The following is a 25,510-nucleotide window of genomic DNA, read 5'->3' as shown; positions in this document are numbered from 1 at the left end:
CCATCTCCTCTCCTTCTCTTCTCTCTTTTTCTCTTTCTCCCTCCTCTGTCTCTACCCCCTCCTCTCCTCTCCTCTCTCTCCCCCCTCTCCTGTCCTTCTCGTCTCTCTCTTTTTCTCTTTCTCCCTCCTCTCTCCCCCCCTTTCCTCTCCTCTCCTCCTCTTTCTATCTCCCCTCTTTCCCTCTCCCCCCCCCCCCCCCCTCCCCCCCCCCCCCCGCTAACCGCCTCTCTCCCCCCCCTTCCGTTCCTCCCCTCCTCTTTCTTCCTCCCCTCTTTCCCTCTCCCCCTCCCCCCCGTCTGCCCCACCTCTCCCATGTCCTCAGTGCCTGCCCCATCAGAGGTTGGCATTACATCTTATTTAAGTGGCCTTTCTGATGACTGGCCAAGGGCTCCCAGCCTTAACCAGAGCCTCAGACAAGAAGCTGTTTGCAGTGAAACGAAAGGACCAGATAAAGGCCCTCAAGAACCTCATCGAGCTAAACGATGTCTACCAGCAGCACAAGATTATTGATGTCATGCTCAAGGGCCTCTTCAAGGTGAGCCCCCAGATCTCTACTATCCCCACTCCCATTGGGCCCAGGGAAGGGCCCAGAAATTAGCAGGAAAAGCTCTCAAGGGTGCAACCCTAGGGGATGGTGACTTTGTTGTTATTGTCCTCATTTAATGGATGAGAAAACTGAGGTGGGGAGGGGAAGGGGCTTGCCTGGGTAGTGAGGGACTCAGAACCTGGACTGAGTCCTCAATGAGCATTATCAGGCACCTACTCTGTCAGGAATTATGCCCTCAGGGAAGTTGGGTGGGTGGGGGATATTGGAAGTGGTCCCTGAGCTGAGCCTGGAAGGAAGCCAGGAAAAGGTGAGGCCCAGGTGAGGGGGGAGGGCCTTCTGGGCCTAGGGTGAGCTGCTCAGTCATGGCCGAAAGTCCAGTCTGGGGCTATGTCCAATGTGTGATGGCGCAGTTGGGACACTGGCCTGGAAGGGCAGGACCTCAGTGTCTAGTCCATAGGGAGTGTGGCCTCCCTTTCAAGGCTGGTGGGACCAGGCATGTCCTGGGTGGTGCTCCCAGCTCGAGGGACTAGGAACACCTCCCCCTTGGAGAGAGCCCCTGGTACTTCCTCTCTCTCCCTCTTACATACCCAAAGACCGACTTGTGGAACAATGGAATTTTTCCTGGTCAACGCCACAGCTCTTCCTGCATTTCTGCCTGTAACCTTTTACCTGTGACTTTAAAACCCACCAGAATAAAAGCTGTGATTGTCATGCATGCTCAGAGTTCAAATCTCTCCCCCCTTCTCTTGGGCCATAATCCTGAGAGCCTGGGCAGGGTGGGGCACCCTCTGGCTCTGGTCACCACCCCATTCCTGCTTTCCCCCACTCTGGAGGGGTGCCCAGCCTCTTCCCTCTTGCTCTTCCCCAGGCAGCAGAGGATTATGGGTGGGGGGGAGTACTGAGTTCCCCACGGGGCCTGTTCTGGCTTCTTCACTGAAAGCCTTGGGGTGCTACGTTCATGTTGAGAGGGAGACACAGCCCTGGCCCTGAATCCAGAGGACCTCTGAAGTCTACTGTCTGTATGGCTCTGAGCAAATCATTTCAGTTCCCTAGACTCAGTTTCCTCCTTTGTAAAATGAGAGGATTGGACCTGATGGCCCCTGAGTCCTCTTCCAGGCCTAGGTCTGTTGACCCTCTATGTAGAACAGACCTCAGAAGAGGGGAGAGGGAGCAGAGGGATCTGGGACGTTGGGAGGCTGGGGGTGCTTACAGAATTCTGGCCCCTACGATAGGTCCTTGGAGCAGGGCCCTTCCTCCCTCTCAGCCCAAGTCCTTGGGCCTTGGCGAAGATGAACTTGTACCTCTTTTCCTCATGGATTTGTATCCGTGGCTTTATTAAGAGCCTACAATGTGCTGTGCACTGTGCTAAGTGCAGAGACACAAAGAAAGGCAGAGATGGGGTCCCGGCCTCCCGGAGTTCACATTTCTCCCCCAGGAGGGAGCAGTGACTGTGGGTAAGGCTGGCCTGCGGTAAGCTGTAGTTGGGGTGTCCAGGCAGGTTTGGAGGTGGCTAATCTTCCCTCTTGGGGAATAGTCTCCTTCCCTCTCTCCTCCTCCCCCCTTCCTCTTCTGTTTCCACTCCTCCTCTGTCCCCCTCCTTCCTAAACAGAACCCCCTGACCCCCTCCTGCACATGTCTCCTAGGTGCTGGAGGACTCCCGGGCTGCCCTCCTGGCAGCTGATGTCTTCCCTGATGGAACTTTCCCGGAGGATGAGAAGCTGAAGGATGGTAGGAAGTGTCTGGGCCCCTGCACCCTCGGCATCTCCTTGCTCACACCTAGTCTGAGCCTCGGCTTTGGGTCCTAAGAGAAAGAGGGAGACTGAGCCTCTGGGCCTGGCTCTGCTTTTTTCCAGATGTGTCTTACTCCTGTGAGACCCTGGGCCAGTCATTGTGGTGACATGGAAATCTGGAGTCAAATTCCAGCTCCAGTACTTATTAGCTGGATGACTGACCTCTGTTTACCTCCATTTCCTCATCTGTAAAATGGAAACAATAACAGCACTGACTGCACAGGGTTGTTGTGAGTGCCAAGTGAGCTAAGATATTACTACAGAAATACTGAATTTGGAGTCAGAGAATCTGAGCCTTGCTGGGAACTTGGGCAAGTCCTTTGGCTTCTCTGGGCCTCAGTTTCCTTTTCTGTCAAATAAAGGGGTTGGATTCCATGGGCACTGTGGCCTGCTTATCATTGGTTCTTAGAGACTCATGCCTGCTGGCATTAGAATGAGACTGGCTGACCCCAAATCTAGTGATTTTTAAAAATTATTATTAATTTTTTTTAGTTTTTAACATTCACTTCCATAGGCTTTGAGTTTTAAATTTTCTCCCTTTCCCTCTCTTCCCACCTCCCCAAGACAGCATGCAATCTTCAAATATAGTGATTTTGCCATTTTCCATTCCCCATCCTGCCTTCCTCAGATAAGATTAATGCTTTTCGATGACCCCCTCCCCCTGCTGCCCCGATGGGTTCTCTTTAAGGAATGAAAGGTATGGATGCATGTAGCTGGTAAGGCTATGGGAAGTTGAGGTAACAGTTGCAGTTGGCAGCCTGGAGGCACTTCTGTAAGGACTCTTGGTTCAGATCCTATTCTCACTTTCTTTGGTATGAGGGTCTTATGGGATCAGAGCAGCAGCAGGGCCTCCCCTCCCCAATCATCCCCATATGTGAGATGGATGCTGCATCAGCTGGGAGGAAATGCACAGAATTGCTGAAACACGGTCTGTGTGAATGAAGTGGGTCACATTTTCCTAATCCCCCAATTTCTAGCCTCCTTTTGTGACTCTGTTCCTTCTTCATTTTAGAACTTTGTTTTTCTGGACTTTTCCCCCTTTCAACCTTGTTTTCCTAGGTGCTCATGCTAAGTTAAACATCCTCATTCTAGACCTTTAAATAGCAGTTAAGTCTTTTTGTTAAATTTTGGTTCATTATTAGAAATTGACTTTGTTTCCCTGCTTCCATTTGGGAAAAAAATAGCCATAAATACTTGTAACAAATAATACCCATAAATCCTTGTAACAAATATGCATAGGCAGGCAAAGCAAATTCCTTCATTGGCCATGTCCACAAATATAAGGTTTATTCTGCCCGCCAGGTCCTTCTCATCTTTGTGCTCTCTGGTGTTTTGGAATTGTGGTTGTCATTGACCTGATCAGAGTCTCCGAGTGTTGTTTTTATGGTGTTGTTGTATAACCTCTTGTGACTCTGCTCACCTCACCTTTCATCAGGGATGTAAGCCCTCCCAGACTTCTTCAAATCTATCTGTTATATCACTTCTTATGGTACAATGTTCTGTAATATTCACATGTTATAATTTGTTTATTCATCCCCCAATGGATGTTCATCCCTGCAGTTACCAGGTCTTCACTCTACAAAATGAGCTGTGCCCACATGGACAAAAAAAAAAGTGTTTTTTTTTTTTTTGGTGAATGTGTCCTTTTCCTCTTTCTTTAATCTCTTTGGGGCATGTGCCTAGTAGTGGTATTCTAGGATGAAAGGGTATGCATAGTTGAATTAATTTTGAGTCATGTTCCAAATTGCCCCCCAGAATGGCTGGATTAATTCACAGCTCTACCAGTAGTGCAGTAATGTGCCTGTTTACTCACATCCCCTCCAACATTTATTTGCTAATCTGATGGATATGAAATGGAACCTTAGAGTTGCTTTAATTTGTGTTTTTCCTAATTATTAGTCATTTGGGGCATTTTAAAAATGTAACTATATATAGATTTTATTTCTTCCCTTGAGAAATCACACCGTTTCTCAAATGGGGGATAGCTCTTATTCTTATAAATGTGAATCTGTTCCTCATACATCTTGGAAATGGTACTAGACTGTAAGCTCCTTGAGAGCAGGGACTCTCTTTTGCCTCTCTTTGTACCCCTAGTGCTTAGCACAATGCTTGTTTTATCTTCTGTGATACTTTTTGGTGTTTGTTTGGTCATGATTTCTTCTTGCTATCCTTAGATCCAAAAGTAAATTTCTCTTTGCTTCTCTAATTTGTTTAAATGTCCTCCTTTACGTTCTCATTTGGAGTTTCCTTTGTGATGAGGTGTGAGATGTTGAGTCCGTATCTAGTTTCTACCAGATGACTTTCCAGTTTTTTAGCAGTTTTTGTCAAATAATGAGTTCTTCCCCAACGAGGGGGTTGTCAAACACTGTGTCCCTTTGCTTTTGTATATTGAATGAATGAAAAAAATGAATGAATGATTTGTTAATGGCTTCTGGTGTGCCAAGCACCATGCTCAATGTCGGGGATATAAATACAAAGTAGATAGTTGATACTTCGGAGGAGCTCCCATTCTAATGATGGAGATGTGTTTGTGTGTGTCTATGTGTGTGTGTATGATGTGTATGCTTGTGTGTGTGTGTTTGTGCGAGTGTGTGTATGTGTGTGGTTCGTGTGTATGTGTTGTATACCTGATCTGTTCCTGAGTTTCACTTTTTTTTGTATGAAACATGGGGATAGTCATTCCTGCCCTGTTGGGCTCCCCGGGCTCTCAGGAGGATCAGAGGCTCCCATGGACGTGCAGGGTCTTGGTCTGCTCTGCCCCCTCTCACATCATGTCTTCTTCATGTGTCTGACCATGAGGCAGACCCTTCTTTGCAGAGCAGTTGAGGTCCTCACTGCAGTAACCCCAGAGTGACTGGTTAGAAGGCGCAGCCAGAGGAAGTCGAGGAGAGGCTGTCTTCACGCTCCCATCACCCACCACAGGAGTAGTTGCTTCCTCTGCCCTACTTGGGAGAGGCTCTCCCCTCACTTGGACATCATGAGATCCCAGATCTAGGGCTGGAAGACCCAGAGGCTGGTGGGTCAATTCTTCTAGTTTTACAGAGGAAACAAGCCAGGGCGGTTGACCACAGTTCTCTCCAGCACACTGGCTGCTGCCTGGCCTTTAGAGCACTCATTCATTATACTCCCACAGAGGGAGTAGAAAGCTAGTTTTTTTAGGACCCCTGGGAGAAAAACCTTCCTCAGCCCCCACACCCTCATCAGCCACACCATGAGCTATGAGGCCTGCTGTGCCAAGAGAAGGGAATGGCCAGCTCATGCTCACCCTCAGACTTAAGGGATGGCCACCTTGTCCATCCCCTTGGGCATAGACCAAGGGAAGGGCACTGCCACTGCTTTAAGCTTTACAGAAAGATTTCTTCACAGCAACACTCAGGGCATGGTTGGGCAAGTCAAGCTGTACCCATTTCCCAGATGAAGTTCATTGTGGTTAAGTGAGTTCACTCCCAGTCACCCAGTGAAGAAGTTCTGAGCTTAGTTCTGTCCTTGATTCAGGGTTCCCAACTCCCTAGTCCTAGGCCCTTCCTTGGGCTTTCAAGCTTAGCTTATGGGGTGGGGCAGGGTGCCTTCCTTCTCTAGCTTCTTGGGGTTAGGAATGGTGGGGTCCTTGCTTCCTGGGGCCCTTTCTCTCCCTCTAGATACATGGAGCTTTCAACTCCTGGTGCTGAGAAGTGGCAGGTGGTACTGACATTATTGTGCTGGGACCAGGTGTACCTTGGAAGGTGTTTGTGAGAGAAACAAGAATAGCAGGCACCATGTCTCCCCATCCTCAGCAGAGCAGCTACGTGGGACCCTCACCCCCCAGGACAGCCATGAAGACCCAGCTGTTGGGTGGGGCTGTGAGCTGCCCTCTGTAAGCCAGCATGGGATGTAGCCAGGACCCCCAGCCAGGGCCACTCACCAAGCACCCAGTGTGTGTCCAGAGCTCTGTGCTGGGCTCTGCAACGGGTACAAAGTTCTGTTAAGATGGTCTCCTGCCCTCAGGCACCTTACAGTCTAGTAGGAGTAAGGCAGAATAAAAGGCCAATGCACAGAAGTAGGAGTCCACTGGGGAGGCTTGAGATGGGGTGCCCAGGAGGAGGGTGTTCAGGAAAGATGCCCACTAAGACAGCTATGTCAGCAGACAGTTTTGAAACTTATTTTAAATTAATAAGGACCAGTGGAAACCAAGGAGGAAAAATGGGGCATTTAAAAAAAGTTTTGTTAAGTTGTTTAAGTCGTGACCCCATTTGCTGTTTTCTTGGCAGAGACATTAGAATGGTTTGTCATTGCCTTCTCCATCTCATTTTACAGATGAGGAAACTGAGGCAAACAGGGTGAAGTGACTTGCCCAGGGTCACACAGCTAATAGAGGTCTGAGGCTGTATTTGAACTGGGGTTGTCCTAACTGTAGGCCTAGAACTCTATCCATTGCAGCACCCAGCTGCCTCTTTTAAAGTTAAATGGCTTAATAGAAAGCCTTAATCTTGGAGTCGGAGATCTGGGTTGTACCTTTGTCCTCTTTAGGGTTCAATTTCCTTCTCTATAAAGTGGGGGGGTGTGTGGAGCTCTAGATCTAGGCTCCCACGATGCTGTGGGGTGTGATGGTCTGTCCCAGGCAGGATGGGCCCTACGCTTAGGTAGAGCAGGCAGCCACCTCTAGGGAGATATCAGTACGGGCCTTGCCACCCTCCATCAAGGAGGTGATGGGCCCTTGGCCCCCTCCCTTGCTAACACCCTGGGAGTCTGAGTCTCAGAAGGCTGTGTGTGGTGTTCACTGCTCTCTCTAGGACTGGGCAGCTGTGGAGCAGCTTGAGGCATTGTACAGGACCAGGGCTTATCTCAGGAAGGGCTGGTTCTGTGGAGCTGGGAGGAGTGTCTGGCTTCCCAGAGTCTGATCCCTTGGAGGCCAGAGGAGGGAGCTGACCCACTTACTCCAGGTCACCCAAGCAACCTGGCAAAGAGCACAGCTGGGATTCAAACCCATACCCTCTGCCTCACCTGCCAGGCTCTGTCTGCCATCCATGCTGAATTTCACATCAAGATCATGAGCATGGGACCTTGGGGCTCATCTAAGCCAAGCCCCTATTTTTATAGATGAGGAAACTGAGGCCCAGAGAAATTAAGGGACTGGCCTAAGGTCACTGAGTGCCAGAACCAGGATTTGAACCCAGGTCCTATGACACCTCTTATATTCTTGGGTTGCACCATCCCAGCAGAGACAGTGGGTCCAAGCAGCAGTAGGCAGGGGTGGTCTGGGAGAGGAGGGATTGGCTCCCCCACACTTGGCCCTCACCCCGACCTCCTCTCCCAGCATTCTCCCACGTGGTGGAGAACACTGCCTTCTTCGGTGATGTTGTGCTTCGCTTCCCCAAGATCGTCCATCACTACTTTGACCGAAACTCCAACTGGAACCACCTCATCCGCTGGGGCATCAGCTTCTGCAACCAGACAGGTGTCTTTGACCAGGGCACCTACTCCCAGCTTCTGGGCCTGGTGAGTCAGGCATGCGGGAGGTAGGATGGGCCTTTGGGCTTCTTTACTGGCATCACCCCAATTCTGGGACTCTGAGCCCCCTCCTGCACCCCCCCACCTGCTTCACTCCCTCCTCATCCCTTCTGCTCCAGAACGAGGAATTGAGGGGCGTGACCAGCCTCTCCTACCGTGTTTCCCCGATAATAAGACACTGTCTTATTAATTTTTTGGACAGAAAACCACCAGAGGGCTTATTTTCAGGGGAGGGCTTATTTTAATGAACATTGACAGCAATTTTAATAAACAGGTAAATGTGAACAAAAAAATGTACCTTTATTCAATAAGCAAATCACTGGGGAAGAACAGGATGACGTGCTCACTGCTGCAGCTCTGATTGGATGCAGCTTGGAGCGCGGCGTGCGTTTCACCCCGGTGGGGGGGGACAGTGCATACAGAGGGTACCGTAATGTAGCGTGTAGCGCAGGGGATCACCTTCACTACAGTAGCAATCTCAATAGGGCTTATTTTCGGGGGAGGGCTTATTTTAGAGGAATCTTACACAGTAAGGGGAGGGCTTATTTTCGGGATAGGTCTTATTATCGGGGAAACACGGTAGCCCAGCTCTGGAGTCATGAACGCAGCAGATAATGTAGTTTGAATTTGTCTGGTGGGTTAAGGGTTAAATCCTGGCTTTACCACAGCCCCCATTTTACAGATGAGGGGACTGTTCAGAGGACCTGGTTTTGACCTCTGCTAATTATTAGCTGTGATTCTAACCCAGGCCTTCTGCTTCCCATGGCACTGGCCTTCCGGTCTCTTCTGGAAGGACTTCTGCTGTTTATTAGCTGTGGGATCCTGGGCAGGTCACTTCCCCTTTCTGTGCTTCAGTTTCCTTGTTTGTAAAATGAGGAGGTTGGACTGGGTGGCCTCCGAGGGCCTTCCTGCCTCTAGGCTCTAAGATCCTATGATCTGCCTAAGGTCACAGAACTGATAAATGTTCCAGATGTTGGGATTCAAATCCGTGTCTCCTGACCCCGAGTCTAGAACCATTTCCATTGCCCCATGACGCATCTCAGGATCTCAGCACACATTTCCTGGGGCAGACTCTGCTGGAGGCCTGGGTTCCCTTTAGCCCCTTCCCCCAGTCAGCCCTGTCTGTTTTCTTTGGGATCCCAGACCCTGCTCCCCTGGGGCTTCCTTTGATCTCCAGCTTCCTTCCCCTAAGCTAATTACCACATTATCATCCTTCATATACACACTGGCCTAAGCCCCCCTCCCTTACTCCTTTATCCTGGTAGATAAATGGGGGAAGGTCTCTAGAGCTGAGGAGCCACTTTTTGGGCAGGGGATCTTTTAGGAGCATCAGCACTTGAATTAAGTCATAAGGGGAGAGCTGGGGCCCAGAACAAAGGCAACTGGGCAGGTAAACTGAGGCAGACAGACATAATGATGTTCTTTTGTTCTTGTGGCCCCACAGATGGCTCAGGAGCTGGGGATTAGTGAGAGATCCCCAGACTATAGGAACCCTTTTACAACAGACCACTCAGAGGTGAGTCAGGAATGCCTTGTGTACTGAGCTGTTGGGCCAGGATCACCCCCCCCCCATGTGGGCTGAGTTGGGGGGAGTGGTGAGAGAATTATTTTTTAAAAAAAATTGACCCCGGTTTTCCTTAGGTTAAAGCCCCCTGAATAGGAGATAATGGTGGGAGCTGTGACTTTATGGAGAAGTGCCAAAGGAGGGCACTCCCTCCACCAAACCAGGGCTGGACCTTTTCTGTAGCTTCTGGTCCTTGAGAATTGCCCAAAGCACTGGGAGGGTCAATGACTGGCCCAGGATCACATAACCCAGTGTGTGACAGAGTGGGGCTTGACCCCAGGTCTACCTGGCTCTCCCACAGCTACACAAATGCATAGCCAGTCCTCTTTGAGGCTGCTATGGGTAAGGCTGCTGGCATTAGCCAGCCACAATCTCCTCCCAGGAGGGGAAGTCCAGGAGTCAGTCCTGAAGCTGACCTTCTCTTCTTTCCACTGATAGTCTTTCCAGGGTACTGATCCCTTCCAGAAGGCCCTGAAGGAAGAGGAGAGGCGCCGGAGAAAAGAGGAGAAACGGAAGGAGATCCGGAAGGGCCCTCGAATCTCTCGCTCCCAGTCAGAGTTATAGCCCTAGGCTTGCTCCAAGGCTGGTGGGGCTAGGCTTCCAGAAGAGGAGGGGATGGCTCGGGAAGGGCAGGCTCTATTGCATTTGGAGACTACCTCTTACGACTCAGGTAGATGGAGGATGCCATGGCCTCCACCTGGGGACTCAGCTGTCCCACTGCTTCCCAAGGGCGCAGGGAGCCGAGAAAGAGCACTTCATCCTGAGGTGAGGACCAAGCGTCCTGGGGGAGTAAGACTTCCCCACCAGAAGGGGCTCCATGCTGCTCCTTTCAAGCCCAAGACCTTAAGAAGCCTGTTTTCTCTGAAAAGAATCTCTTGCTTTGCCAGCCAAAGAAGTAGGTGGGGCATCCTAGGCTGGAGTGATCCAGGCAGAGGCCTCAGTCTCGAATCCCCTTGCCAAGAGAGGGTGCCTGCCAGGCCCCCTGGCAACCCTGTCTTGCCATGAGCCACCTGCCCCTTTTGCAAAGACAATAAAATAAACAGGCTTTTTAGATACCGTGTTTCCCCAATAATAAGACACTGTCTTATTAATTTTTTTGGACAGAAAAACACCAGAGGGCTTATTTTCAGGGGAGGGCTTATTTTAATGAACATTGACAGCAATTTTAATAAACAGGTAAATGTGAACAAAAAAATGTACCTTTATTCAATAAGCAAATCACTGGGGAAGAACAGGATGACGTGCTCACTGCTGTAGCTCTGATTGGATGCAGCTCGGAGCGCGGCGTGCGTTTCACCCTGGGGGGGGGACAGTGCATACAGAGAGTACCGTAATGTAGCGTGTAGCACAGGGGATCACCTTCACTACAGTAGCAATCTCAATAGGGCTTATTTTAGAGGAATCTTACACAGTAAGGGGAGGGCTTATTTTCGGGATAGGTCTTATTATCGGGGAAACACGGTACATCCCTGGCCCCTGATAGTGGATCAGGAAGGGGTAGGGATGGTCCCAGGAAACCTGGGGCAGAGGGGGCATACTGGGTGATGCTTTTAAAGGTAAAGGAAGAGGGAGGGCATATGCAACCGGAATCTCCAGGGTGGGCTACTGGAGAGGCCTAGAGCTTTGGTGGGATTTGTCTCCACACCCCTAGAAACTCACATGTTGCCTGGCACGAAGCAGACGTTTAATAAATCCCCATTTGGTGAAAGGATGAAGAATGTAGGCAGCAGCTTTTCAGATGAGATAACATGATTTTATCTACCAAATGTCTTATTAAGCCCCCACTATGTACATGGTATCTAGTCTGCAAAGATGAAAAACAATAGGCCTGCCCTTCAGGCAGCTTACTGTCTAGTGCAGGGGGGCTTAGCCTGAAGTTCACAGAACCGTTAAGGGCCCGGGAATAGATTTCACAAGGCCTGGAACTTTGATGAGAAAAAAAATTACTTTACTTTCACTAATCTCATCTGAAAGCTAGTCAATCCATAAGGATTTATTCAGTGCCTACTATGGGCTAGGCAGAATACTGCGGACACAAAGAAAGGCCAGAACAACCTTTGTCATCGAGGGGCTCACAATTTAACCTGGATTTTCCTTCAAGTTTTTAAATATGGAGAAGGGGTCCACGAGACAGAAAAATTGGTGTCAGGCAGTGGTTTTCAGAGTCCCCAGGATTGTTCAGGTAGTATGCAAAATCAACACATTTCATAATAACACTAAAATGGTTTGGTCTCTAATTTGGTGGTCCCACATAACCCACAGAAAAGACCATTTGGTGCTCAGTCTGATCAGATGAAGTCCAGGCTCCCTGAGCCTCAGTTTCCTCCTTTGTTAAATGAGGGTGTTGGAGTTCCAAATCTCGGATCTCATAAGTGCATAGAGGGAGGGGGCCTTGCAAACTGGAAAAGGTCTCAGCTGGGCCAGACGGAGCCCAGAGGTTATGAAGGGGAACCTTTGGCCTTAAAGAACCAATCTTCAAACATTTGTTGACCCTGAGGGGCAGTGGCCCAGCTGGAGCTTGGGAGTTCAGAGTCAAGCCCAGCAAAGGTGGATGCTGCCGTTGGAGTGACCTTGGGCAGATCCCTTCCCTTCCCTTGGCCTCAGTTTCCTCACCTGGAAAGAGGGATTTTTACTAGTTTTAAAGTTCCTTCCATCTCATACTATGCTCCTCCTGGCCAAGGAGATCTGGGTTTGAGGTCCTCCACGTACACAGTTCACTTAAAGTCTAGGACTCAGTTTCCTTATCTGTGAAATGAAGGAGGTGGTACTAGACCTAGGTTCTAATCCTTGAGGTGTGGACCTCTCTAGCCCTCTGGTTTACTCTATGAAGCCCTTCTCAGAATCCTGTTTTTACAAATAAAATAAGTTTACAAAGGATACGAATTACATTGAAATACAGTTATTAACATATTTCTAAACCCAAGTTCAGGGTCCCAGGTTAAGACCTACTTGGAATGCTGAGTCCTACCCAGGCATGACCCCATGCATAGGTATTCTGGGATACAGAGATCAAGGACTGGTTGGTTATTGGCCTCCAGGAATTTGTGACCAGTGACTGGAGGGGACTTTGGTCCAGAAAGCGCCCTTGGGCCAGATTAGGGAAATTTTGCTTGGGTCTGGTGCCTGAGGGGCCAACCTGGTAGGAGATGTTCTTGGGTGGCCCAGGGACCAGTCTGTACAGTGTGATGCATTGTGGAAAGTACTGTTTTTTTGGTAGGTCTCAAGAAGACCCAAGTATATTTCCTGGTTCTGTTACCTGGGTAACCACTGGGGCCTCAGTTTCATTCTCTGCAAAATGAGAGGGTGGAAGCAGATGGCTTCTAAGGTGTAAGTCATGGGTGACCTTGGTTAAGGTAGGGAAAGGGGGTGGTAGGTGTTGGGGGGGAGGGGCTGAGTTTGAAAATGCCAGGGGGAGAGGAAGTGGGGGAGAGGGCCTGGATAGCACCATGTCCCAGAAGGGCTAGGTCAGTTTCCTGCTGGATCCTAGAGGATCTGAGGTAGTTTTTTGCTAAGTCATTATTTCAGGGGAAGGTGGGAGGAGAGTGTGGGGTGATCCTGGGTCACAGACCAAGACCTGACTGATGTCCATCAAATCCAGCCCCATCGTTTACAGAGGAGGAAGTTGAGGCACAGAGGTTAAGTGACCTGCCCAGGGTCACCTAAATAGTAAGTTATGTTGGTTGGGGATTCTGTTCTTACCCTTCCCATTTCAGAGAGTGTCTCTGAGGTTCATGGACTTTTTTTTTTTCCTTTTGGAGGGCAGTTGGGGTTAAGTAACTTGCCCAGGGTTAAATGGCTAGTTTTTTTTGTGTGTGGGTGTTAAGTGTCTGAGGCCAGAACCGAACTCCGGTCCTCCTGTCTCCTGGACCAGCACTTTACTTACTGTGCCACCTAGCTGCCCCCATGGACTTTCAATGGAAGTCTTGTGTTAGGGCCTGGAGTCATAGGGTTATTATCTCGACACTTTGTATTTAAAAATGGTGATATATGACATGTATGTAAATATACATGAATATGCATTATGTGTGTGTAGATAGATTTGGGTTTTAGAGCTAGAAAGGACTTCAACACCCCCATTTTACTGAAGCTCTATGAATTTAAATACCTTGCCCAGAGTCACACAGCCTTTAAGGGCCAGAGGCAAATATAGAACCCAGGCCTTCCTGACTCCAAGCTGCTTCTCAGTTGTTTGACCAGGGCCAAATTCCTTCACCTTTCTAGACCTCAGTTTCCTTATCAGCAGATTGGGGAGATTACCACCTGCACTTGTGAAGAAAATAAACCTGGTGGCATGAAAGCTGTTGCTCTCAGGGCTGTCCTGCCATTGGCCTGAGGCAGAGTCCTGTCACAGCCAAGGCCTTTGTTTGGCCTGTTCAGCCTTGGCCCTGGCTGACCCAGAACTCAGAGCAGACTAGAGCTAGAGTGGGCCAGACCTATGCCAGTGCTCTTCAGCTGGGGCCCAGAGAGGGGAGGGAACTAGCCCTATGGCCCACTGGAGGTAACTGATCTGTGACCCTTAGGAGGAATTTGAGGAAGAGAGGCAGGGAGTACCAGAAGATGCCAAGTGGGCTGGGCAGAGGGAGCCATGAGGAAAGGCAAGAATGAAGGATCTAAACTCTGGGGAGGGAAATAAAGAGAGAAAGAACTTTTGGAGAGTATTCCTCTTTAGAACCCTGGACTATGGGAGCTGGGAGAGAAGGTGGAGACTGTCCATCCCTCCCTCTGGGGCCCAGAAAGGGAGAGAGCCTGCTAGCAGCCCTCCGACTCTAAAGGCCCTTGGAGATCAGCCAGGCCAGCTCTCCCTCCCATTTCACAGAGGAGGAAACTGAGCCCTGGGCAGGCAAAGTGACTAGCCCAGGGTTACACAGAGAATGTCAGAATCAAAAAATAATTTCGACCCCAGAGCACTGGTTCCAAATCCGGCCTGATACGGCATTACATCATAGCAGTGGGTAATTAAATGCATCAAAACAAGCATATTTAAAAACTTTCCTTTTCAATTATCAAGCATTTATTTTTTCTCCTTCCCCCCTACTGAAAAAAAAAAAAGAAAAACAAAGCTTTGTAACCAATCTCTCCAGTGTATGGGGAGTTTAGGGAGGATCAGCTCTTCTGGGGGTAGGGCTGCATATGTTTTGGTGTCCACCTTCACCCAGCTCTCACCTGTGGCTCCAAGCTGTAGCTTGGGCAGCTACCATACCCATAAAACTGTCTCAGTAGATGGGCTAAACAAGGCTGAGGGTAACTGACAGGTGTCAGATTTGTGGGTGATTTAGGGGGGTTTCTAGCGCAAACATGTGAAGACTGCAGAATGGGCAGATGAAAACAATATGTTCCAAAGGGCCAGGAAGGCAACTGAAGCAGGCACCATGAGCACTTAGAGCTTGGTCAGACACTGAAGACGCCAGGGTCGTCCACTGTATCCTGGGCCATTGCCAGGTGTCCTGACTTTTGTCCTGCTGCTGGGTTGTGATGATGACTCAGGAAGGGAGAGTGAGGCTGACTTTGCCAAACTATTTCTCTTAAATCCAATTTATGAGCAAGTCAAGACATTATAGCTTGGAAAACAAAGGACTAACACTATATAGTCAAGCAAAACATTCCCACGTTGGCCAGGAACACACTGCCCTAAGGCCATTGGTTGTCAGGGGGAAGGGAGAATGCTTCATCTCTGAGCCTCGGAAATTGTGGTTATTGGTTCGTAAGAGTTCTTAAGTCTTTCAAAGCAGTTTGTCTTTACCGTGTAGCGGTGGTGACTGTACACATTGTTATGGTTCTCACTTCACTATGAATCAGTTCATATAAGTGTTCCAAAGTTTCTCTGAAACTTCCTCTTTCAAGTGAGGTAAGCACTCAGCACAGTTGCGGACATATCATAGGTACTTACTGCTTATTTGCTCCCTTTACTTCCTTTCTTTTTCTTTCCTCTCTCCCTTCTTTCCATTCTTCCTCCCTTCCTTTCCTCCCTCCCTTCTTTCCTTCCAGCAAAATGGGATAATCAATGATCTGGGGGCTTGGATAAGAGGGCTCTGCTATCATAGCAATGTTGAATCTTTGTTTAGGGCATTACACAATTTCATTTAATATTAATAATGGCGAAGATAGTCTAGAGTTTTGAGTGGGAGATATGGGTTCGATTCTGGGAAACTTCCGCTCTCAGGGGCCACAGGTGATGACCTCAGCCTCTTTCAGATGCCATCCTTTTCGTTTCCGACTGTGTTTCTCCTAGGTCCAACATCCTGCAGACCAATGAGGGAGGCAACGTAGCCCCGGGGCTTAGGGGCAGAGCTTGGCTCCAGGAGTCAGATTCAGGAGTATTGGGGGGTGGAGGTGTAAGTCAGATTTAGGCTCCAAGCCATAAAAAACTCTCCGACCTGAGCGAACTGCCCCAGCAAGTCCCGGGCTAGCTCTCCCAACGGAGGTCTCTGGGTGATGGACAGATGACCACTTGCCGGCCACGACCTGGGAGATTGCTTTTCTGGGTCTGGGCGGACCATAAGGCCCCGAGGCTCCTCTGACCCAAATTCTGTTGACTCTGAAGATGAGCCCACGCGGGGGGGCTCGTCCCGACCTGCCCATCATTTTTTTCCTCCCGGTAATTATGTAAGTTTCAGGTCGGCAGCGCCTTCCCGGGAGAGGGCCACGGCACAGACCCGTAACGGATACGCAGTCACCCTCTCCCCCCAAAAAGCCTCGCTCTGCACTTGGCTTCATCAGCTCGGTCCAATTTGGGGCCCCCGAGGCCAGCCCGGGCCACCATCAGGATTAGTGACTTACTGTCCCCATTTTATAGATGAGGACCCTGAGGCCCAGGAGACGAAAGTGCCGGGCCCCCGGCGGGGAATGGCAGGAGCCCCCACCACCCCAGCGGGCGTCTGCCCAGGTTATCATCACCTGGCAGGTGTAGGGCTCGCAGGGGAGGGGCAAAGAACTCTACGGGCGTAGCCCATCTTTGAAGGGGTCTGGATAGGGGGAGGGGCGGGGAGGGCGGAGTCCATGGAGCGTGGGAGCTAAGGGAGCGCCAAGCCGAAGCAGCCGCGTGGGGTAGGAGGGGAAGGAGGTGGAGCGGCTCCTTTTAAATCCGGGCGGGGGCGGGTGGCCGAGCCCCAGCCGCTTCCCGCTCTGATTCGCTGCGGGGGGGGGTGGGAGGGTGGTTCCAAGAGAGGGCGGGGTCCGGTCATGCAAATAGGAGCTGCTGATCGGTGACGCACCATCACCCCACGCGCCGCGCCGCCCGCCCATTGGTCGCTGCCAACCTGGTCTCATTGACAACAAACAACGGAGCGCGCGGCGAGTGGGCGGGGCAAGGAGGGGCGGGGCTGGGGAACCCCGCCCTCGAGGCCCCGCCCCCTCCCAGAGACATCCCGGGGCCGCACGAACATGGCGGCGGCTGGCGCTGACCGGTGAGGCGGCATCCTACTGGGACGGAGCTCGGGGACATGGGCGGAGGCCGCAGCGGCGCCGCCCCCGCGTTTCGCTGAGGGCCGGGCGGGAGCCGAGGTCCCGGCGTGTAGAGCCGGGCGATGGAGGCAAGCGGCGGCGAGCTGGGCGCTCTGGAGACCATGGACACCCTCACGGAGCTGGGGGACGAGCTCACCCTAGGGGACATCGACGGTGAGTGGCGGCCGCGACTGCGCCTGCGCGGGGGTCCCACGCGCCCTGCCCCCTCTGCTCCTCTCCTCCCGCCCCCGCCGTTGTCCGGGCTCTGTGCGCCCCGCTGCCGCCCCCAAGCCCACGGAGCCTCGCCCACGTGCGGCCGCCGGCGTGTCCCCCGCGCGACTCCCCCCGCTCCCGCCCCCCACGTGCAGCTGTCACTCCGAGCGCCGGGCCGGGGTCGTCCTGGTGCCGAGGCCGCCTTCCGCTGTCTGCCGTCAGCTGTCGGGTAGATGCCCAGCGCCGGGATGCCCAGCTTCGTGCGCTACCAGAGGGTCCTTCGCGCCACCCCGGAGCTGACCTAATTGGGGAGGGGGCCCTGCTGGGTGCAGAGCGCCTCTGGGCGCGGAGGCTTTGGAGAAGGCGGCCGGTACCCCGCCCGCACTGGGAGACTCCCTGACCATGCCCCCAAGGAAGACCCCAGACTTTAGGTGGGGAGGGGTCCTGGCAGACAGGCTGCTGCCGGTGGCCGCATGTCTCCAGGGCGGCGGAGCTCGGGGTGAGACCATTCCAGTTCCTCCAGGACTGACGGGGACACTGAGGCCCAGAGGGAGGGAGTGACTCCCCGGGGCACGCAGTCAGAATTCTAACCCAGACCTTCGGGCTCCCGAATCTGGAGCTCCGAGCCTGGAGTGTGCTCCGGCAGAGTCCGTAGGTGGCTAAGGCGCAGAGAAGAGCCTTGGAGGAAGTTGGGGGCGGGGGCTTAGGTTAGCTACTTTACAGCTTGTTTTTAGGAAAGGGAAATCTGAAGCGGGGCCTGCCGGTTGGGTGAGTGGGTGGGCCCCCAGTTATGTCTGGGCAGGGCCAGGAGACTGGGGATGCACCCTGGGGGGTCCAGGCTCTAGGGCTGGTCCTAGGGTGGGGCCGGCTAGGTAGCCCCAGCGGTGCCCAGTAGGACCTGGGCTTGCACTCCTGGGCAGAATAGGAGCTCAGGAGAGCAGGACTGCCCCCCTCCCCCAGTGGCCCCGGGGGCTTTCCCTTAGGGTGAAGGGAAACAGCCAGGAGGGTTAGGACAAGGGCGAGTTGAGAGGGTGAGGGGACCCTGGAATGGAGAGAAGGGATGAGAAGCCGGGCACTTGGGCATCGTGGAGGGCCAGAAGTTTCTGAGGCTGGCAGGGGCCTTACGGCACGGTAGGGCCTGGGTTCTAGACAAGACAGCCACCGAGAGACTGACCCGGGCAGTCAGAGCCCTGCCTGGGCTGGAGACTTAAACTGGAGGAGCTTTTGTGGGTGTGAAAGGCCCAGAGCATGATGGTAACAGGGCTGGAGGGGAAGATCAGGAGGCACTATGTGGGGAGATCATGGAGGAAGATAGCAGGGCAGTATGCCCTTGGAGACTGGGGGATGCCTGTGATGACCCATGATTAGGCCTGGGGGGAGGAGAAAAGTCAGCAGCTGCCCCCTGCCAAAGACTTATGTCCTTTGAAGCTTCTGAGCTTTCCCAGCCTGTGTGACCCCCACTGCTGGCCTCCCTAGGGCATGACCTCTGCTTTTGTCATCTCTTGATTCCCAGCCCTGGATCCCTGGCCTGAGTGGACACTGGGTGTGGTAATCATTGTCTACTGAGCCTGGCCACACCTGGTTTCCTTTCTTAACTTTCACCCACGATGGGGTGTGAGAGTGTGAGAGCTGTGTCATGGGGCCACATCTCCTCTGACACATTATCCAGGCCCTAACCAAGCAGAGACTTTCCTCCCTGGCCTCCTTACCTCACCCTTGACAAACATGCTCTGAATTTCCCTGAGCCAGATCTCTCCCTTTGGTAATTCCACAGGGCAGAATAGGATCAGGGACAGGGGGACCGGGAGGAGCTGTCATTTATTGGTTTTTAGAGCTGATTGGGGACTTTGTACCAGGTCTTCTTTTTACACTAGAGAGAGCAGTTCTAGAGAGAGGTGGGGGGGGCGGGGCGCGGGGCACCTGAGAAACCAGGTGCTGAGAGCAGAAACATCATGAGGTGGTGGGAGCACAGCAGAGGAGGAGGTCTCTGAGCCTCTACTTTCTTCTCTGTAAAATGGGCTCTCAGGCCCTTGACAGACTCTCAGCTTGTCCTGTTAACTCTGGTTTCATGGAAGAGGCCATCCCTCTGACTTTGCAAAGAGGGAAACTGAGGCCCAGAGGGAGGGGAATCACACAGGTAGTTAATAACAGAGACAAGCTTTGGGAGACCTGTCAGCATTCAGTTCACAGAGCACTGATTTGGTGCTAGGAAGGATCTCAGGTGAGGTTCTACCCACAGGGCTCAGGCTCAGGGCTGCCTCCCACTGCCCTTCACTTAGTTACTGAGTTTCTGAGGTCAATCATTTTTTAACTTGGGCTGACAGGTCCCCTGGGCTTCAGCAATCACCCAGACGCAACACCCTTATTTACCAGTGAGGGGCCTGAGAGCCACTGAGATAAAGTAGAGACTAGCTCTGGGGACACATAGCCAATTTACATCAAGTGCCCTCAGGCCCTCCACCCTGCTGGGTAGAGCTGAAGCATTAATCTTCTCCTTTACATCTACCCAGAGGCTGGAGATGAGATCTCCTCTCCCCAATTCCCCTGTAGCCTCAGATCTCATTGATGAGCTAAAAACCTGAGAGCCTATTTTAGGGAGGAGAAAGTAGAGGCCCAGAGAAGCCACCTTTTCTGCTGGGTCCCCACTACCTCATGTTGCTTCTGTCCTCTCTCCTGGGGCAGTAGGGAGAGACTGACTTTCTGGCCTCTCCATTCCAAGTAGCAAGAGTTGGGCTTCCTTTGACCTTCTTGGAAAGTGTGTCCTAGCCTGAGCCCCATTGGATGAGGGCAGTGCCTACCTACATTTAACGCCCCCCATGAGGTCTAGATGGAAAATCTGGGTTTGAAAGGGGTCTGAAAGCCCATTTGGGCCACCTCTTCCTCATTTTCCAGATAAGAACCTGAGACCTGGAGAGGGGCACAAAGTTGGCAGGTGGTAAGGTGCCAACATCCTCTGCTGTGTGGCTCTGTGTGAGAGGGAGGGAGAGAGACAGACAGATAGAGACTTTTTTTGGCCTGGTTCCTTTCCCAGTACAACCCTGAGTGATGGTAGATTTTCACTGTGGCCACCATCATCCTACAAGGCATTGTCTTTTCTTTCCTGGGAAATAACAGGCCTAGAAACTGCTTTTATTCCATTGCTTCTCAGCCTACTCAGGCCTGAACACCACATCCCACACTAGGCAGTGGAGGGGATAAAGAACTGGATTGGGAACCTGGAAGACCTGAGTTCAAATCTTGGCTCCAGCAGTTAATATCTGTGTGACCCTGGGCAAATCACTTTAACTGTCTGCCTCAGTTTCCTCATCTGCAGAAAGGGCTAAGATCACATGAGATAACCCTGTCAAGTCCTTTTTACAAACCTGAAAGGGAAAGTATGGGTTATTACCTAGTGAATCTCCCCATTAGAGTGTAATCTCTGAGAGGGCAGGGACTTGGTCTTTTTTCTTGGTAACTTGGTGGTGCTTGACAGGGGTGTGAATTTCTGTTTTTGGGGTAGGTGTGGACACTGTATTTGAGTAGTTTTTTGCCCTTTGGGTAAATGCAGTCTGTCCATGAGCAGCTTCTAAATAAGTATCTGAAGGTTTATTGGGATGGTATGATCAAACTAGCTTCTGTTGGAGATGGGTTTATAAGCATGGCTCTTCTTCCTTTGGTTCCTGACTTGGTTTTCTGGCCCTACTAGTGTCCCCAGGGCCTGAGGCTGGGGGTTCACAAGTGATCCTAGATCTCAGCAGTTAGGACCTTTTGCCCCCCCCCCCCCAATCACCCTAAGGCCCAGAGATTAAAGGGGCCCGGCCTGAGCTGGGGGTGTGTGTGCAGCAGAGCAGAGGCACCAGAACCTCCTGACTATGTGGGCTCATCATAGAGCTGTCAGTTCATAAGTCAGTCAGAAGATCTTTCTTCAACAGCCCCTTTGTTCCAGGCCCTCTGCTAAGCACAGGAGGAGCCCTTGGGGGCACCTGTGATATTGACTCCCCATTGGCTGGGCCCTCCAGGGGTTTACACAGGCTGTTGTGGATGGGGAGAGAACCTGAGGGGACTGCAGTCCCCAGAAGAGTCTGGGCAGCATTGGGTAGCTGCCATGGCCTTAGAGCTGCAAGCGTCAGTTTCAACAGACTTGGTCAACTTGGGAGCTCTTTTTGTAAAGGATGATTCCGGAACAAGTATTTATAGTTTAGCTTTGGAGAGGGCCCTGCCTTGGTGGGAGTGGGTGGGGGAACTTGCTCACAGAAGGCCTAGTCACTGTGCTACTGAGTCAAGAATTCCGATGCTGTCCCACAGGCTCTGAGTTCTACCTGGTGTTGACATTGTGGGATTCTCAGGGAGTGGTCCGGCTTCCTGGCCTGCTTCTGAAAGGTGGAGTTCACAGGGAGCCTTGTTTTCTAGCAGGGAGCCGCCCCCTCAAAGCCACAGCCTCTGAAGGGCCCTCTGATCACTGAGCCCTGCCTGTGTGGGGGTGGGGATCTGGTAAGGCCTTCCACCTTCGAGTTTCAGGCTCACCAAGCAGAGCACGTTCACTTGGATGGGTTCAGCTCTGGGTCCCTGGCTCTGAGTTTGTCTTGTGGAACAGGTCTGCCCAGTGTGCCGTCTTGTTTTGAATCATGATAAAAATTAGAGGTGGTGAAGAAGCAGATGATGAAACTCCTACTTATACTCAGGGCTTCCCCCAGGCCTCTCCCAGCCCCTGCTAGGGGTGGGGAAAGTAGCCTGGGCCTGAGGATTGTGGGGGCCGTTGGTCTGGCCCAGGAAGCCCCTGGGGACAGGGAGAGTCTTTCTGCAAGTCACCCTTCCTCTGAGACACTTTTGAGCTGGGAAGAAGCCTTAACCAAGGCCTCCTGCCCCTTAATTCTGTGAATGAGGGAACTGAGACAGGGGAATGATGTGCCCAGGGCCATGGCTCCTAGCCCACAGTGTAGGTTCCCTTCTCTGCTTATAGTACCTAGAGTCACTCCTTCCCCCAACACTGATTCCAGGCATAGACCCTCCAAGCCAGAAGGGACCTGATGGGGCTTTTGGTGCAACCCTCTGCCTGCCCTCCCATTTCTCCTTGAGGAGGCCTCTCTGGTGTATCAGCAATGCCATATTCACAATGCCTATAGAGATTACAAATATGCTGATATAATTATCCATCACAAAATATGTCAGGTTTGCCATTTGGGGAAATAAACTAGAAAATTTATTAAGATGCCAAAAAAAAAAAAAAAAGGGCAACTGCCACCAACTGCCAACCGCAGGACCGTTAGCTCGGCTTTTCACTTTCTCTTGCTCTGCTATGTCAGCACGTCCATGGGGCATGGGAGATCTTTAAATCCCATAACCCTTACATTCGGCCCCAAGATCTTTCATGTCCCTTACTTGGCAAAAATACAGTAGGAATAACTGGTGTCAACAAAATTTCACAACAATATAACAAGAATAGCACACAATAAACACAAAAAACCATATTTTAGGGTGGGGCTTGAGCACAAGCTCCCCATCATTCCCCCCACCCTGAACAAATGGGGCCCCAAAATCTTGTGGTAAGGGGTGAAGATCTCTTCTTCTATGGCTACTTGCTGCTGAAATCGGATGTAGAGCTGTCCCTGTCCTTAGGGGTCCCATTTGAGAGGTCAGTTCTTAATATGCTTGATGCCAGGTCCAAGGGTGACACATCACAGTTGCAGACAGGGGGTGACATCCAGCTTAAGCTATCAGGCATCTACAGATGGAGGGTACCAAGCCTGTGGAAACAAATCTAACAAACAAGGTGAACAAACAAAAAATCAAGAACAATAACCAGACTATTGTAGACTCACTCACGGTAGAATAAATGATTTAAGGGTACAATTTTGTAATCATCTTCTCCAGAATAAACAATAGTTACAGTGTTATCCTTCCCATATGCTATAATCTCTGCAGCCTTTTTAATTCATCCAACTGTTCAGCCACAATCCTGTGACAAATAGTGGGGCTATGTATGTACCCTTGTGGCAAGCGAGTAAAAGTATATTGTCTACCCTGCCAAGTGAAAGCGAAGTGGTCCCATTGTTTAGAGTCTATTGGGATGGTGAAGAAGGCATTTGCCAAGTCAATAACTGCGTACCAAGTCCCATCATATTTCTGGATCCTTTCTATTAAGGTGATGGTATCTGGAACAGCAGCATACAAAGAAGGAGTCACCTTATTCAACTGTCTATAATCCACAGTCATTCTCCATGTCCCATCTGATTTTCTTACTGGCCAGACAGGATTATTCCATCTTGTGGTTGTAGGGACTAACACTCCTGCTTCAACATATTCCTTTATAGTAGTGGTAATTTCATCTTGCCCACCTGGCACACGATACTGTTTTAAAGTAATTACTTCAGAAGGTTCAGGTAAAGTGATTGGGTCCATTTTTAGTTTTCCCACTAAAACTGTATTAATTCCTATCTTCCTCACAGCAAATTGGTATCTTCCTTCAGGTAAATTCAGAGTCATGCCTCTCAATACATCTGTTCCAATGATGTATTCAGGAATGGGTACAACAACCACAGTATATTCCTTCTTAGGTAACTGCCCAATTTTCATTGTTATTTTAACCTGTCTGGCTGATATTTCAGTGTCTCCTAGACCTGTGATGGTAATAGGAGTTCCATGTTTAAACTTATCAGGGTTTCCATAGATAAGTGTGGCCTCAGCCCCAGTATCAATCAGTGCCCTAGTCACAGTAGTTGATCCATTCTTCCAATAGATTGTTAAACCAATATGAGGTCTGCAATCTCTTCTGCATATTTCTTTTATCTGGGCTGGGGCTTGGCCTATCTCCTATTCCCCCTGAAGGTGGGGCAAACTTGGATACAAAGATTCAGATTCAGAAATACCTGCAGGGGTGGTTCCTGCTTCCCTGTTCATTCTAATACTAAGTACCTTTTCTTGGTACAGCTTATGCAGCTCTTCAGTTGGAATACCATCTATTCTTCTAAAGTCCACCCCAGCTCTTAATAGAGCAGTAAACAGTTCCCTTCTTGTGGGTCTATTTTGTCTCTGAATCCTCTGGCTGTTTACTCTTCTCTCTCGAGGCAATTTGTCTTTTTCCCATTCCCCTAAATCACTTAATTGTGAAATCTTATCCAGCACCTCTGAAAGAGGGTGCCCTATTTCTCCAATTAAAAGAGTCAGAATTAGGTGCTTATATGCAGGAGGAGCCGTCTTCACTATGATATTTCTATGAGGAACTCCTAGGGGGGTATCATAATATGCATTTGCATCTCCAATCAGGATAGCAGTTTTCATTACCTCCTCCTTTAGTTTTCTCATACAGTCTCTAAGTGAGTACCAGGGTCTGTCTCCCCTAGGCCACATAGATTCAGTTGGATATTGCTTTTTGCAACCTTCTGCAGCTAAACTAGAAGACTCGTTTTGTTATTTCCTCCTTGCATATGGTGATCCCTAAAAGCCTGGTGTACAAAAGGATTCTGACTGATACTTATGAATTTTAAACAGTCCTCATTGTCCAGTGTTATTCCTCCTGCGCCTTCATCAGTGATTCTTACTATCCAAGACACTAAAGACTCCCCCATTCTTTGGGTAAATCTACTCAATATATCAGTGATCTCCTGTTGAGTGAAATCCTCAATTATCTCCCTGGACTCTGTTTTGCCTCGGTGGTTCTCCTGCCTTCTTCTTCGTATGGGGAGAGCTTCTACATTAGGAGACTCCTCATCTAACCTTGTTCCATTCTCCTCACACACATTCTCCTGGAAGCTGTCAGGGCAACTCTGCCCAGCCTGTACAAAAGCTGCATGCACATTCCTTCTGCTAGTTTTTTGCTTCCTTTTAGCTACATGAACAGTAGCTTGCTCCTGGACCACATGGGTCCCTCCAGTTTGCTCTTCTGAGTACTGTGACACAGAAGAATCCTCAGGCAAACCAGCTGACTCCCTAGCCATCCTAGCTCTTTCCTTCAGCAGCTTATCCCTACTTTTACACATAAGGCGATAACTTGTTAGCAGCACCCAGCCTCTCCTGCACACTCCTGCCAGTTCTTTGCCTGGTTCTATGGGTATTGCTTTCAAACATCTTTCCAAATCTCCAGGTTCTCCCTCTTTTAGCCTTGGTTCCCAGTTTTCACAGGGCCCTGTGCTTTTAGCCCATTCTCTGGCTAGAGAGGAATAAGGCAAATCCTCCCAACCTGGAATAGCCATTTCTCCCTCTAAAGCCCCACTGCTTCCAAATAGAGGCCTGACATTTTGTGATCCCATCCTCGTCGCCAAATGTATCAGCAATGCCATATTCACAATGCCTATAGAGATTACAAATATGCTGATATAATTATCCATCACAAAATATGTCAGGTTTGCCATTTGGGGAAATAAACTAGAAAATTTATTAAGATACCAAAAAACTGAGTCCCAAAACCAGAAAGTGAAAGCCATCAGAGTAGTTATGACATTGGCACAGGTAGATAAAGTAGAAAGCACCCACATTTTCAAGCCTTTAAAACAG

The 25,510-nt window shown here is 50.5% G+C and overlaps 2 protein-coding genes across 12 annotated transcripts in view; both read left to right on the top strand.

The window, feature by feature from the left end:
* CCDC134 (coiled-coil domain containing 134) overlaps positions 1–12,263 on the top strand; it is a 14,869-nt gene extending 2,606 nt beyond the window's left edge. For 2 of the 8 annotated variants that reach the window (XM_069099414.1, XM_069099418.1), the window contains exons 2-6: positions 387–535; positions 2,191–2,275; positions 7,631–7,812; positions 9,269–9,340; positions 9,827–10,583. In XM_069099414.1, coding sequence (XP_068955515.1) covers positions 387–535; positions 2,191–2,275; positions 7,631–7,812; positions 9,269–9,340; positions 9,827–9,952 — 614 coding nt within the window. In that variant the 3' untranslated portion in view covers positions 9,953–10,583. Of the gene's footprint in view, positions 1–322; positions 536–2,190; positions 2,276–7,630; positions 7,813–9,268; positions 9,341–9,826; positions 10,584–11,560 lie in introns of those variants that run through there. The other 6 variants (XM_069099419.1, XM_069099420.1, XM_069099416.1 and 3 more) reach the window with 4 other exon arrangements.
* Positions 12,264–16,722: 4,459 nt separating this feature from the next.
* The window catches only part of SREBF2 (sterol regulatory element binding transcription factor 2), a 48,757-nt gene continuing 39,969 nt past the window's right edge, over positions 16,723–25,510 (top strand). For 3 of the 4 annotated variants that reach the window (XM_069099410.1, XM_069099412.1, XM_069099411.1), the window contains exon 1: positions 16,723–17,002. In XM_069099410.1, coding sequence (XP_068955511.1) covers positions 16,912–17,002 — 91 coding nt within the window. In that variant the 5' untranslated portion in view covers positions 16,723–16,911. The remainder of the gene's footprint in view (positions 17,003–25,510) is intronic. The other variant, XM_069099413.1, reaches the window with a different exon arrangement.

Source organism: Petaurus breviceps, unplaced genomic scaffold (assembly GCF_028583685.1).
Source record: "Petaurus breviceps papuanus isolate PSGF00001 unplaced genomic scaffold, PetGlider_PUasm1.0 379, whole genome shotgun sequence".
NCBI lineage: Eukaryota > Metazoa > Chordata > Mammalia > Diprotodontia > Petauridae > Petaurus > Petaurus breviceps.
The sequence above is the reverse complement of the archived record's forward strand: the minus strand, read 5'-3'. Positions and strand labels throughout refer to the sequence as shown.